Here is a 15,008-nt window from a genome sequence, read left to right as displayed (position 1 = left end):
CCATGTTAATTCTCTTTGATTTTCTTCCCTTAGCCCCAGCCATTGCTGCAGATCCTTCCTCTCTTTGTCCCTTTGGACATCAAAGGATCGCAAGGGGACAGCCCTGGCGAGAAGCTCCTCCCTGCTCATTAGCCTCCATAAAACAGGAACTCACCTTGGCTAGCTGTGCTCGGAGACCCATCCTCATCCCGGTCACTCTTGACACTGGATCTCAGAAGGAAGGGCTTTTGCTTGCTTCAGGAAATCAGACCTGCTTTTGACCTGGACTATTTTGGCTCCCCTTGTAAGAACTCTGGTGGCTCTCTTGGCCGTGCAAGCTCCTAGACTCCACAGTACATGGAAAAATGCAAGCTTTACCAGGTAAGTAAAGGACTCCCTTCTTTTCCTTATGGCGCGGAAAGATCCTAGACTTACGCCAAGAGTGTACAATCATTTTAGAAAGAGAACAAGTACTCCTGAAGGGTTGCCAGCATTTATAGTAGTGTGTAGCTGGAGAGGATTTCTAAAATTTTTTTTTTTTGTAGGAATAGATGAGAAATTATGGGTTTGAGTGTTCTTTGTGAGCCTTGGAAGATCTTTTGTAAGGTAGCAAAGGTTTACTCACAGTTGTGCCCAAAACTCCCTTATCTGTATCACCTCGTGCGGTGTGATCCTTCACTGAAGGCTAGAGGTGTTATTTGTATATTGTCTGCAAAGTACCCTGAGTTCCTTCAGGTTGAAGGCCACAGAAGATTTGGAAATATTTGTTATATTGCTAATAATAGTTCTGATACAAACTATCTGTTTTTTCTTTTGTTTTTTCTCTGCCCTTTGAAAGTATAAAACCCAAGCAGGCATACCCCACCTCTAACAGGTTCATGCCCAAACACAGGACTTTTCTGATTTCCTTAGGGTTTTATTTATTTTTTTCTTCATCAGTCCATCTCATAACGTGCTGTTAACCTCTTCTGCGTGGGGCGTGATCAGATTGGGCACAATGACAGGTACGCATTGGGAAACTAAGGGCCAGTCCAGAGGCACTGCATTTGTCAGTATAACTGAAACCCAAATTTAGACTTGGGTTTTACTCTACATCAGAAGGAAACAACTATTTACCTAGTTTAGGTATGCAGTTCATATGTACACGTTAGAGGTGGCTGGGTATTCTCAGCTTCCTTTCTCTACCTCTGCACGGTGTTGTTTCATTCATAAGCAAAATACATGTGCAATGACTCAGACAATTTCCACCTTCACTGTTGTTTTGGGTTTTTATAAAGCAGTCTGCGCTGTGTTGATCTGATTCATACTGATTTCTGCCACTTCAAGAGAATTTTGATTTGAAAAGCTAAAGAGCAACAATGAAAAAATATAGACTGTATTATGGTATTTTATCATGTTAAAGATTCCAACTGTTGCAGAAGTCATCTCATTTTCTTATTGAGTTGTTTCTAGTGTATGACCCCATGCAGCAGAAATATTCCAGGTGATGACTGGGTGCATTTGAGAGGTGAAGCCATTGCATTTGTAGAAACACCATACTTTCATTATTGCCAAAAAGCTTTCTGGCTCTGAGAAATGAGGTTCCCTCCAGAGGGTCGGGGTGTTTCTACTGACTTTTATAAGATCAGAGAACATGGGGGGTTTTTTGGTTGTTGGCAAGATTAATTTCTCAGATAGCTTTATATATTGACGTGCATTTCTTCCCTGTGGACACTGGATAGCTGTTAGTGTTGGACTTCTTCACTCAGAAGATAACAGCAACAAATGTAGTAATAACTGATTTTAGTGAAGGTAAGAAGCATACCTTTTGCCTTGTTGGAGTTTTCCCAGTATTGCAAACCCTATCCCATACATTTTGGGAAGGCTGCAACAAATTTTCTGACATTGTAACATTGTCTCTGTAGTTGACAATTAATTGAGGAACTACTTTAGGTGAGTGGATTATACTCCAGCATCTTCTATCCAAAGATCGTATCCGCTCTGCAAGCATTACTGAATTGACTCTCATTTCTCTTTCTCTCCTTTCCATCTCCAAGATAGGAATAAGATATGTACAGCCTATTCTAGATACAGAAACTGAAGGACAAACTGCTCGTATTTGTGTAAGGACTTTAAAATCAAGCATGGAATAGATTGAAAATCTCTTAATTTTCAGTGCCTTTATCCTAGCAGCTATCTTCCTTTTCAACCTCATCTTGGCATAAAGAATGTGTTTTAAAATGTGCCACATGCAGTGTTACCACCACAATGATAATAATAATGCTTTTAAAATAGCTTAGAAATAAAATTCTTGGAAAATGTTTAAATCTCTTTCAAATAATACTTAAAATAAAAACTAAGTTACATAGAAGAGGAAACAACAGAAGTACAGCTTTAACAAGTTCAGTTCAGTGCTTGGACACCCTGCCACAAGCCTCTTTCTGCTGTAGTTCCAACATGCAGGCGTCTTTGTGGCGGAGATGTGTGCGTGAGTCTTGGCATTAGTTGCATAGGCACAAACTAGGAGTGAATTTGAAGTGCCTTGCAAGCCAGCCTTTGGCTCTGCAAAGAAAATCCAAAGTGGTTCCTACAAATGGATCCACCACTGCAGAATCCCGCTGAAGCCGATTGCACATGACTGTGTAGTCAGCTGTGTGGATCCTTTAGCAAGCTCACACCATTGCTGGGGTCCAGATCCCCATGCAAACTGTTAGTGTCCTGTTTTCCAGCCTCAGACTGTGCACAAAAAACCCGCAGGGTGAAAGACATTAACTACATTTAAAAATCTTTGCTGCAATGTTTATTGTATGCGCAGCTCTTTTTCCCTGTCTCCTGTAGAATCTCGCTCACACAGGTGCGTCGTGGACGCATTTTGGTAAAAACCAGATTATAACATCTGCCTTTGATTTTTAATTCAGTATTGAACTCCTTTCACTTCAGTTCCTCTTGATTTCACTGGAAGTCTCACCTCAGTAAGGGCTCCTGAGATCTGCCTTGTTGTAGTCTCATTTAATGGCATTGGAATTTGCTTACAAAAATGTTAATTGTAAAATTCATTTGGGGAAGGAGTGAGCATCTGTCTAGCTAATCAAAATCTGTTTGCATGTATTTGTGACTGGATGACTCCTGTGGGAAATCAGCCCAATTTTATTGTAACTCCTTTTGATACATGTGCTGCACTGAGCTACCGGGTGCATCGTCTCATGGCAGCTTTCATGTCTTTGCAAGAGGATATGGGGGAAGCTTTAGTAAGAAGATGTTAACAGGCTAATCTTAGTGAGCAAACTAGGTGTCACTTCTTAGCCAGTTCATTAATGTTGGATCAAAGCAGAAAAAAGGGTAGAGGATATTTTTTTAAAATGCCTGAAGACCTTTACAAACTGACAAAATTACGTTTAAATGTTTTTTACTTCCTAATACTGTGGGAAGAACCCCTTAGACTCACATTGGGTTGTTTTTGTGGAAAGATGTCACTTTCTGAAAAAAGCTAAATTCTCTGTAAATAGTTGTCTACTTTTCATGCTTATTCTTTTGAAGACATTACTCAGGAAAGCTGTAACAAGGCGAAAATTGCCTTATTTCTGATATGCTCTGAATAAGATCTGATCAGGCTGAGAGGCAGAAAAATCTCCCTTTTAAGCAAATAGCTGTGCATGGCTGATAATGCATCACCCAGCAGAAGCGGCCTGCCGGCACTGAACTGAGGAGAGCACTGCTGCTGTGAGTGCCCCCTGAGTCGAGCAGGCTTATCAATACCTCGTTCAGACCGCAGGGCAGTGTTTGTAAAGCCTTACTGGGTATGAAATCAGTCCACCAGTAGCTATACCAGGTCACATTTTGACCTAAAATGAAACTGGTTTTTTTGCCTGGGCTTTTCAGTATGGCAGCAGCAATCTTGCCTGTGTTACAATATGGTTAAGAGCACCTATAGGAGGTTTTTAATCCAAACAGCTTCACAGAGGTGGTGGGTACCATCAACACCAAAGACAGTTCCTCCAGAATAGTTTCCCTTTCCTCTTCCCCAGTACCATAGTTAGTCCTCTGCCTGTAATAGAAAGCACAGGCATGTTACAGGCAGCTCCTCTGATGTGCCATGGTATGTTACTGAAGAGGCACCTTCCACCGCTGTCACAGGCTCCTCTGTGATCTCCATCTCCAAGTCCAGTTCAGACCAGCCGTCCTCTTTTCAGAATATTCCACGGTCTGGCTCTGTCACCTCCCTTTCCTGCCTTCACTTACATTTGCATCTCCTGTCTGTCCCTTCTTTGTCCTCTGGAGAGATTTTTCACCTCTGCTACCACCTGTCTGTCATTTTCTCCCATTACCCACTGGTACACTTAAAATCTTTCCAATCCTTCAGCTTTCATTTTATTCTCTTGGTAAAGTGTTTTGTGTAACCTTGATCATACCAGAACAGGAATGAAAGTGGATTGTGGCTACCTGCCAGTATGAGTTTTGGAACAAAGGAAGTCAGGTCGAGTTTGTACAACACACAAATCTTTACAAAAGAATTTATCAGCTAAAAACAAACCAGTTGGAAAAGCCTTTATGCCTTCTGAGCCTACTAAGTAACGAAAAGCCTTTATGCCTTCTGAGCCTACTAAGTAACGAAAAGCCTTTATGCCTTCTGAGCCTACTAAGTAACAAAAAACCTTTGAAGAAATTTAATGGATTTTCTTTAAGAGGTTTATTGTGGTACAGACTCCCTAGTTCTCGGCAGCACCTGGGACCTTCATGGGTGAAATCATGGCATTCAGCTCCCTGAGCTGAACCAGTGCTGTGCACTGCGCGGTGGTTTGGGACTGAGATGTACTGTGGCCAGACGGGAGGAGTGACGGCCAGATGTACGGACCCCGTCTGTTACAACAGCGTGGGAAGTTCGGTAGCTTCCTGTACTGGAGGGAGCTGGCACTGGAGGGTACTGGGAGGGCCAATGCGGGTGCTGCGTCTCAGGGCCCTGTCCCTGAGCAGGAGAGGCTGCTTCATGCCGGCTCCCCTCCTGCCTGTCTGAAGTTACCATTTTCTCTCTCTCCTGGTAGACGTGAAAGCACCGTGTGAGGCACTTCCTTCCCCCAGCCTGGAGCCCTACCCGCAGAGCTCCATTGTGGTCACTCTTGAGGACATGGGTCTCTGGATGAAGTTTCATCAGATAGGAACCGAGATGATCATCACCAAATCCGGCAGGTGAGGGGAGCAGGACAGCTGCCCACACCGCACCCCTCCAAGCTGTTGTCAACATCTCCAAGTGCTCATTTTTTGAATGGTGGCCCTTAAACTAGTTTTGTAGCCAATTATGCACATCTCCCTGCCCTGGCAGAAGAATTGCACTTTCAGGATGTTGTAGAAGGCCAAACAGTGAAGTGCAAAAGGTCACTGTGGGGCTGATGTGTTGAGAAAACTTCTGTACTCTTATCTCAGCACTTAACACTGATGTTCTTCCTGTCGCTGTGAGGTTGCTCTGGAAAGTGCCCTGGGCTTCCTTTGCCTCGGTCACAGGCAGCAGCAGTTGAGCGGTAAATACCTGGTTTTGAGCGTGCATTTGCAGACAAGAACGTGGCATGGAATAGTAACAATCTGTACATGCAGACTACTCTAAAGTTTAAATGAGTCATGCATTATGGAGCTTGCAGTGAAAGAACATGAAATTGTGAAATTGTAATGTATTATGTCAAAGCTGCTGTGAGCTGAAATAATCCATTTGGGTAGGGAGGTAGGTGTCAAAGCTTTTTTGCAGAGTCAGAAGATGAAAGTGGTGGCAGGGGATACTGAAATGGAAAGCTAGATGGGCTCGTAGATGGGAGCACGTTTTCTACCCACGCTAGAAAATGCTCTGATCTATCCTCCAGGTCTGTGATAGCTGCAGAAGGCTAGGAACTACGTGCAAGTTCCAAATATTTTATTTTAAGTTTCCCGCTGTTGTGTTGCAGGAATCAGAAGAACAAAAGCAGTAACAATGTCAGGCCTTCAGTGGCTGCTGCCCTGTTAGTGCCTATTCCACCCAAGCCCATAGGATTAGACAATACATCAGAAAATGGTAAAAATGTTCAATACTTGGCCTGTAGAAATGCTACTACCAGAACTTTGCACAATAGTGAGTAAACGTGACCTGCTGCTTGATCATTAGACAATATCCACTTTATAGAGAAATCCTTGTACTGTATATTTCGTTTCTCCTTCAGACGAATGTTTCCACAATGCAAAATCAAAGTCTCTGGCTTAATCCCATATGCCAAGTACCTCATGCTGGTAGATTTTGTGCCAATGGACAACTTCAGGTACAAGGTAAGTACTTTAAATAATAGAAGTTATGCTGTCCTTCCATCTTCATTTGAAATAGATTAATCTTTATGCTTCACTGGCCAGGCTGATAAATAAATTGTCTTTGGACAAAGTTCAGAAGTAATTGGTGGATTTTATGCCTCTCTGGAGTTATTTGTCAGTTTTGCTTGGGGAGCAGCTGGGAAGGTAACTAATTTTCATTGTAAGCGGTACAGTTTTAATCATGATTAACATCAGACTTCTCTGACAGCCATTGGGAGAAAGGGAGGAAAAATGAGGCCTAAACTTGGAGCTGTTTTGGTAACATGATCATGGCTTATAAGAGAGAATCTGCTTCTTGTCAGGACTGTGCTTCAGAGGAGTCCACTAAATCAACAGTGAAGAAAGTTGCTGGAGCTTTCCTGTAATGAAAGTAATGGTTTTTTAAGCTCTAGATTTCCATCTTTCCCTTCACAGTGGAATAAAGATCAGTGGGAAGTAGCTGGAAAAGCAGAGCCCCAGCTCCCTTGTCGCACCTACGTCCACCCAGATTCCCCAGCTCCTGGCAGCCACTGGATGAAAGAACCCGTCTCCTTCCAAAAACTGAAGCTCACCAACAACACTCTGGATCAACATGGGCATGTAGGTTGTAGGTGGCCTTTGTGCTGTGCTCTCTTGGAATTCATTGCAGATAGATGTTAAGGGAAATAAGTGAGATTTGTGAGGAAGTAGATCATGTGGAAATTAAAACATATCCAAGTGCTCTCCCTTCCTCAGCTCAGCCCTTGTGCTCTCTTAACTACCTGTGAGGGAAGGCTTTAGTCTGTACTGTCACTACAGAGGCATTGTGGAGACACCAGTCCCAGGCAGGCATCTCTGGTTTGAAATGGATGTCCTGGGAGTCTCCACAGGAGACTTTGCACAGTGTGTTGGCAGTGGTTGCACACAGAAACTTTCTCCTTTGTCTGTCTCTGTGCCAGATCATCCTCCACTCCATGCACCGTTACAAGCCTCGCTTCCACATTGTGCAGGCAGATGACCTCTTCAGTGTCCGCTGGAGCATCTTCCAAGTCTTCAGCTTCCCTGAGACTGTCTTCACTTCTGTTACTGCCTACCAGAATGAGCAGGTACAGCGTGCAAGTACTGCTCTTGGACACGTTGCTAAATAGTCTGTCTTTAGAAATTGTAGAGGAAGGTGTCTCCTTCCAAGCTAGTCGCCTGGGCACCTGTGCTGGACAGTGGAAAGAAATAGGCACATTGTGGTTCCTATGGGAAACATCTACTCTGGGATGAGATCAGTCATGCACCTTAATTGTATTAAGTGCACTGTCAGTGATTAACAGAAGCCTAAATGCAGTAAAAACTATGGGCAAAAGTCCAGATATAGATACTGACCCTGTATATTTCTCTAGTCAGATGAATCCCACCCAAATTCCTGCTGACCCTGTCAAAGTCACTTTGTTCTGTCTGTCAGTTCCTAATCAGTAACGGGAGCTGCTGGGAAAGCTCAGATACTGTGGCAAGGGCATGCCCAAAACCCTCAGACAAACTGTTCTGATAAATACTGAGGTGAAGGTCTTGAAACAGTAAAGAACCCAACCAGTCACCATGATACTGAATCTTGTTCCTTTTATTTTAAGATTACAAAGCTCAAGATTGACAACAATCCATTTGCTAAAGGTTTCCGTGAGCATGGGAAGAACACTCGAAGGTAAACTGTTTTTTTCATCTTAATTTATTTATAACTGGAGTTCACTTGTGAATTTTACCCTTGGCCGTTGAGCAAAACTATACCAGCCAGCTCTGCAGAGCCTGCTGCGTTATGCACACTGCATTTGCCTGTATCTGGGAATGATGTCCCCCTGTGCAGCCTCCTCCCAAGAGACTTGGGGAGTGGGAGGAGATAGAGGAGTTCGTGCAGAAATGTGGGAGTTGTGACAAATTTGAGACCTGCATTCCCTTGCAAGTTGGAGCTAGGCTGGAGTCTGACATGTGAATAGCAGTGATAACAGGAGTCCACAGCAGATCATTGTGTCTCTTTGAGATCAGCTTGATTCTGACATTTGGAGGCTCGCTCATTTCCTTTCCCTGTGTGTGGAAAAGCGTCTCTTCCAACAGGAAATTTTGTCTGCAAGAGGGAAGATGGATACCAATACCAGTCAGATCATCTCTCTGGTCTGAAGGCAACCAGTGGATGAGATGAAAAAAAAATAAAAGCTTAAATGCAACCATAGATTGGCAATAGAGAAGGAAAAAATGTTTTTTTCCAAGCAGAAAATGTTATGAAAATATCTGAGATTTTGTTTTGTGTTATTTTATGCCTGAAAAAAATCTCATTTCCTAATGAAAAAGGCCAAACCTGACTCTTTTTTACTTAAACTTTGAAAATGTCATGGATTTTCTTTCTCCTCCTAATAGGATCATTTCTGACTAAGCTTAGACTCATTTTCCATTTAGGAAAAAGCTGCTTTCAAGCGAAAGACCCACCCTACTATACACATACCTGTGTGCACAGTATGTATATCCAACATCGGACTACACTTACAAACTCAGTGCCAAAACCTCCGGTGCTGAGTTTCCATGTTGATGGAGGCTTTTGTACAAACATGAAGCGGGCAACCCCTTTACCGATTTATCCTCAGTATCCTGCGGGGCGAGGGCTCTCGCTGGAAGCACACACTCATGGCAGGCGGCGTGGCTAACCCTGTAATTCGACTACGGCAAGCGTATTCCCCGAGGGCCTGTCGGGGTGCTTCACTAGGAGAGGTGTAAGTCACAGAGTGTCAGAGAGGGTTCATCCCATCTTTTTGTCTTCCAGGGCTTGTCCAGCATCCCTCGCATATTTATCTAGGCAAAAAGCTTACATACAAGCTACCCCCATGTTTTGTTTCTTTCCAGGGAAGGACGAGCCAAATGCCAGAAGCCTAGTCCAGCCAAGGGCCAGAAGAGGAAGCTGCCCGAGGAAAAGGAGTCCGGTGCTGAGGAACGTGGTAATATTGATCACAACAAACCCAGAGAATGATTTCCAAACAGTGCCCGGGCCACAGGAAGGAAAAGCAACAGCAACATAGCCCCCTCTCTGGGGAGAGTGGCCTGAGTGGAGTCCCTAAAGACTGCTGTGTATGGCTTTGAGTCTCTGACTCTTTCTGGGAATGATCCACAGCAGACTGCTCACAAGTCGCTTGTCATTACTGACTACTCATCAGCTCTCTCACCAGCCTCCCAGCCTGGCCGTGCTTTGTGGCCGCATGTGATCGTAGGCTGTGCTTTCATAACATTTCTCTTCAATAGCAATATGAGCTTGCAGTATCACCCGTTGTTTTCTTCTTGGTTCTCATTGGTGCAGTTGTGCCAGCAGTGCTGTTTGTGCAGCTGGGTTGTGATGCAGATGTGGGAACTGATACCATTAAAAAAAAACCCAAAAAACTTTGCTCTTTCTGTTAGGTTGGTTTTTAAGCTTGATCGTTCCTTGCTGCAGTTCACAGTGCTGCTTGCAGTAGCACAAGGCTGTAGCACAGCTAAGGAGGACAGGGCAGGACCGAACACCACAGTGTAAGGGGAGAAAAAAGCTGGAAGGAGCTAGTCCCATAAGATAGTATGACTGCAGAAGAGGTATTAGTGTGTTTCCTTCCACCATCCTGTGATTAATGCAGCTGCCAATAGACCATTGTGAGCTCTGGCTTGCTCTTCCTCCTCATTTTTTTTTTTCCATTCTTTCTTTTGCCCGCTGTGAGTCAGATTTTGAGAAAGATGAGAATGTAGATGTGAAGGAAGAGAGTAACCCCGTCGTGGTCAGCACCGGATACCCCTTCTGGGTCTCGGAGCAGAATGGCAGCCATGCCTTTCCTGCAGCATCGCCGGTGCCAGCTGACCAGAGGGAGGGTCTGGCCAGAGAGCAGCAAGTGCCTACGCCATCCTACCAGACATATCGGTGAGTCCCACCTCCTGGTGCTCATGTCCAAAGCCACCCTTTAATTGATGGAATTCCTCCTCTTCTACTGGGTATTTTCTAAGAAAAACAGCCACTGGGAGTAAGGAAGGATGCATTTCTGCTGGACAGCATACCTCGGTGATAGGTGCTAGATTAGCATGGAGATAACGCCACAGCAAAGCCTTTCTCTGTTACTTCAAACCCACTGATTCTGGGCATACTCATGTCTTAGTAATGCTCTTTATTTCCCTGTCCTGAAATGCTCTCCCAGCCAGCTCTGTGTACCGCAGAGCTTGCCTGTCCTTCGGAGGAAGTGTGTTGGAGGAGTGGCAGGACTCCAGTGATTTTGCCCTCCTTATCATTGCAAATTCAGGCATGAGTTATAGTGAGCCCAGACTAGAACTGAGCCAGAACTAGGGTACTCTGGGCTTACTTCTCTGGCATTTAGTTATAATTTTATACATTAATAATAATATACATTAATAATTAATAATTTTATACATTTTTGTACTAAAATCCACACTAACAATAAGATGAAGCACTAGGCAAGAGGAAGAAGACACGCTAAGAGCTTGCCCTGCCTTTCCCCAGGGGATCTGTGTGGGTTTTCAGTGGTTTTCTGCTGCGGTAGGTTTGACTCGCTCTTCTCTCTGCCCTCGGGGCTCAGGTTCCACGAAGCTGGGGACAGCCAGCAGCTTCCCACCCGCGAAGCTGCAACCTTGAACGATTTCCGGGCAAGGTGCCACCCCTTGGATCTCGCCACGGTGCCCGAGCACGACTCCAAACAGCTGCCTGAGGGCTTCTCCAACCTGCCTCCGCTCCCCCCGCCTCTGCCTCCTCCCCAGGACTACACAGGAGTGGTGAACATGGCTCTAGACTCTGTCGGGAAACCCGGGGCCCGAGCACCCATGTACAGTCCCTATGGCACCGAGCAAGGCCTCGGCCAGTGGATGGTGCCTTCCCACAGCCAGTACAGGGCAATGAGCTACTCGGCCTTCTCCACAGAGTACAATACACAGGGGGCTCCAGGACATGCCCATGGGACCATGGCAGAGTGGAGCCAGTACCCTTTGTTCCCCTATGCCTGCTGGTGAATGGGGAAGACCCTTCTCAATGAAAAAACTGAAAGAAAATTGTAAATGAGATCAAATTTGCTCTGGGGTGTTGACCTTTTGAAGCCTTGACTACACTAGGCAAAGAGGTATTGCTGCAAGCGGTAGCATGGGACACCTTCACTTCCTTGTCTCCTCGCACAACAACCCTCACCTTATTTCACAAGCAATGGCTAAACTGGTGGCTGCCCTGGCCATGTCAGTGTGGGTCTGGCTGAATCAATCTGTTCTGCAGTGGGTTTTTTTTCCTAGCAGGAGTAGGAAACCACAGGAGCTGCGAGAACAGTATTTAAGAGCTGCTGAACTCTCAGTCTCAGGCTGTTCGCATCTCGCATTTGGCAGTTTCCAAAATCTCTTTGTCCCAGGACTTGCGTGCAAGGAGATAGGGGCTGAGGAGTTTCAGTAAGCTGTCCAGGTGGCCAAGAAGCTGTAGAGAATTATTGCAAAGACGAGCAGAACAAGAAATCCCGGTGTCCCCTTGAGCAGTTTCCTCACTTAGTATAGTCAAACTAAAGCTAGAGTTTTGCCTTTCTTCCAGCAGCATACGAGAGTAAAATACACAGCAACGCGTATGTGGCTGGAGCGCAGCGGTGGGTCATGCAGGCAGGGAAGAGTTTGTCCCATGCAGGAGAAGCGGCAGCAAGGCTGCGTGTTGTGTCTGCATGTCCCCTGTGCCCATCCCTCTTCTGTCACCCCTAGATTCGAGGTTAGTGAAACATTCTTCTTTCTGCCGGTGGTGGAGGGAGGTTGTTCACAGAATGTGGGGGCTGCTCTGGGGGTTTCCAAAGGCCTGTGGTTGTCAGAAACAGGGCCACGAACAGCAGTGCTGGCTGTGTCACTCCGACCTCTTCCTTTCGAGGGAAAGGAAATCTTTCACTGTGAACTTCTTCCTTCTTCCACCCCCTGCCACCCCTGGAGAATATAATTTATAGTTACGGTTACTGTGCTAAACTCCGAGCGAGCTTTGTCAGTAGACAGTTCTCACCAGCCTAGCATTACTCATTGGGCACATACTTTAATTAATACCCTGTAGGCACTGAGCTGGGTGCTGCATTGCTAGTGTGCTCGGCGCCTCCCAGGCTGGTCGGCGAAGTCATCTTGCCACTGTTTGGGAGTCTGTAGGGATGTGCTTCCATGTTTAGTTATCAAAGCAGTTTCACCTCCCTTACCTCTGTGGTCCCATCATGGGGAGGAGCTGTTCTGCCAGTGAGCAGCCTGCACGCTGCCTTGCAAAGAGGATTTCTTTTTATCTTCGTGTTAGAAGGGGGAAGCATCCCTGTTTGCCCAAGTGGCAGAGTGGCCCTGGCAATGGGGTCTTGTCTGAGACAGGCTCTTTGCTTCTCAGGGAGGATAGACATGTTCCTAGGTGTTATTTAGGGAATGTTTTCTTGTAACACTTTAAATAAACTGCTGTGTGGCCTGTAGCCATCAGTAGGCAGTGAGGTGTGTCATTTAGCGTGTATGCCAGATGGTTTTTTCTATGTGTGCGCACGCGTGTGTGTAGGAAGATGTTGTCTGTGAGCAGATCTGGGGGGGTTTGTGACCACCAGTGCATCAGGACCGGTGTGCAGGTACACCAGGAAAGGCTGTGTGCTGGTCTGTTCGGGTGCCAGGTTGGCACTCTGCCTGTGCATAGCATAGAGTTGTCGAGCCATGTTTATTATTGTTAAAATGATTTTGAAAAGTAGCCCTACAAATTTGTGAAACTCGACTAAAATGACTACTTCCTTATTTAAATAGTATATTGCTAACTGCTTTTGTACCACAATTATGATACGTACAGAGCAGCCAAGTACTTCCCCTCGGCTTCACAGGATGGGTGTGAGATGTGCAGCGTTTAAATAAAGGTCAGACTTCACCACGGTATATGTACATAACACCCTATTAGCCTCTCCTCTGATAGCACCCTGGCCAGTAGCAATTTATACCTGCTGTGCATGACACGCATGTGGATGCGAGTGACTCACTAAAAAGAAATCTGGTTGGGGAAAAAAATGTGGAGGAGATTGTTTTTAACCCCAGAATGTTGTGATTTCCTGCTGTCCAAATGCCAGCTGCGTGAAGGCAGGTCAGCTGTAAAAGGCTGTCCTTTGTGGATGAGAAAAATATTCTGTCTCTGACCATTAGTGGTTGATTTTGCCACCGCTGTTTTCCACATCTGGGAAATCAGGTGAGAAGGCTGGCTAGGGAGTTCGGTGCCTTGAGCCTCGTGTGCGGGGACCCTGGGGGTGGTACTTTCTGCAAGGCAGTCCTCCTGGTACCCCGCCATGATCGCTGCCAGTGCCATGCTAACAAGAAAAGAGAAAGTAATACATCCTCCCCACAGGCTACTCGGTTAGATCTGTTTCATTATCTTTGAAGTTGGGTTGTATTTCCCTCTGTCACAGGGTGCTAATGAGGATGAAAACCATGCTGTGGTATGAGTAACTGAGGAGAACTGGGCAGCACAGGGAACTCCTGTGCAAATATAGGTGTAATGTTCTTTTCTTCAAACCTTCAGAGCAGTGTTGCAAGTGCTGCTGCCCCATGGGCCTGTCAGTAGAGCTGGTTTGGCAGATGGCTCTGCACCGGGGTAAGAGACTCAGCCTTGTGCCTAGGACGAGGCATTAATTACTCATCAGCCTTCTGTTGCAACAGGACTCCTTGCCCTTCTTCAGTGAATCACCCGACTTACTAGAAAAGTACCTTTACTCTCCTCTCTCGCCTGTCTCTGGTTAGAGACTGCGGCTTGGCTGGTTTGTGAAGCCTTTGGAAATTTTGCCCATAGGTGTGTGCTCTGGACTCCGCTGCCGCCTCCTCCCTTTGCAGTTCCCACTGTCTTGTTTTCTTCAGCTGTGGCATTTAGAAGTCTGTATGAGCTCGACTGAAATGCTGTTTTTGCACGCATGTGAGATAATGTAATGTCTCTCTGACAGCTTCAATAAAAGGAAATGAGACATGCGGAAGGCAGGCCATTAAGAGCAATAAAATAAACTCGAAAGTGTGGTTTTGTGCATCTTTTTCAAGCACACTAGTGGCTCCACTTTAGTCATGTTACGTGGGGCCAGTTTGTACAGGCATGACACATGCTGTTGATCTCAGCGTTCATTGTTCTCTGCTGCATATTCAGTGAGCCCCAGGTTATCTGCTTGCATTGCTAGATGTGACTCAGTCTCTTGCACTAATTCTTTGCAGCAAGTTGTTTATTTTCTCTGCGTTTTCTGCTCCTCTGCTGCAGAGGAGTTACATAAGGATGAGGACAAATGGACTATAAATGGGATCTAGGTAAATTTCCTATGGGAAATAAAGATCCTGATTTATTTTAGTTTCTCCTACTGGTTTTTGCAGCCTTAAGCCTTGTCTGACACTGTTCAATGCAGATGGGAATGGCAGAAAAATGCTTTCTTGCCAACGCTGCAGTTGCGGTGAGCAGCCGCAGGCTCGGGATAGGCACCTGTGATGCTGCTTCCCTGCAGCACAGCAAAGTACTAACCTCTCCCCACGCCTCTCAAAAGATACGGCAAGTCCTCCTAGGAGTGCAGGGTCCCCTCTCGCCTGGCCCAGGATGTGGCCTCTGCACTTGTACCCACTCGGCCACTCTCTGGCTCTGCAGAAGAAGCTACCAGCTGGTTTCAGTAAGAGCTTATCTGATTTCCAGGCACTGGAGGGAGAGAGAGGTGCTCAGCTGGTGAAAACCAAACTCACTGTCTGGTGCCATCAGATCGGCCTCCTTGGCCCGGCTGAGCCCGGAGGGAGCGCTGCTCACTGGC

General features: G+C 45.8%; 1 protein-coding gene across 1 annotated transcript; it reads left to right on the top strand.

The window, feature by feature from the left end:
- The first annotated feature begins 344 nt into the window (after positions 1-344).
- On the top strand, positions 345-11,241 carry LOC127023030 (T-box-containing protein TBX6L). The gene is made up of 9 exons (XM_050906916.1): positions 345-360; positions 4,998-5,142; positions 6,138-6,240; positions 6,694-6,858; positions 7,197-7,343; positions 7,857-7,927; positions 9,115-9,206; positions 9,955-10,147; positions 10,815-11,241. Exons 1-9 carry the CDS (start codon positions 345-347, stop codon positions 11,239-11,241), a joined length of 1,359 nt encoding a protein of 452 aa, XP_050762873.1.
- The last annotated feature ends 3,767 nt before the right edge of the window (positions 11,242-15,008 follow it).

This window comes from Gymnogyps californianus, chromosome 16 (genome assembly GCF_018139145.2).
Source record: "Gymnogyps californianus isolate 813 chromosome 16, ASM1813914v2, whole genome shotgun sequence".
NCBI lineage: Eukaryota > Metazoa > Chordata > Aves > Accipitriformes > Cathartidae > Gymnogyps > Gymnogyps californianus.
Note: the sequence above shows the minus strand (reverse complement) of the source record. Positions and strands in the feature narration are given on the sequence as shown.

Excerpts from the sequence above, each read along its gene's own strand:
- LOC127023030 (XM_050906916.1), top strand. Across the intron at positions 5,143-6,137 it reads ATCATCACCAAATCCGGCAG|ACGAATGTTTCCACAATGCA; the intron begins GTGAGGGGAGCA and ends TTTCTCCTTCAG. Across the intron at positions 9,207-9,954 it reads GTCCGGTGCTGAGGAACGTG|ATTTTGAGAAAGATGAGAAT; the intron begins GTAATATTGATC and ends GCTGTGAGTCAG.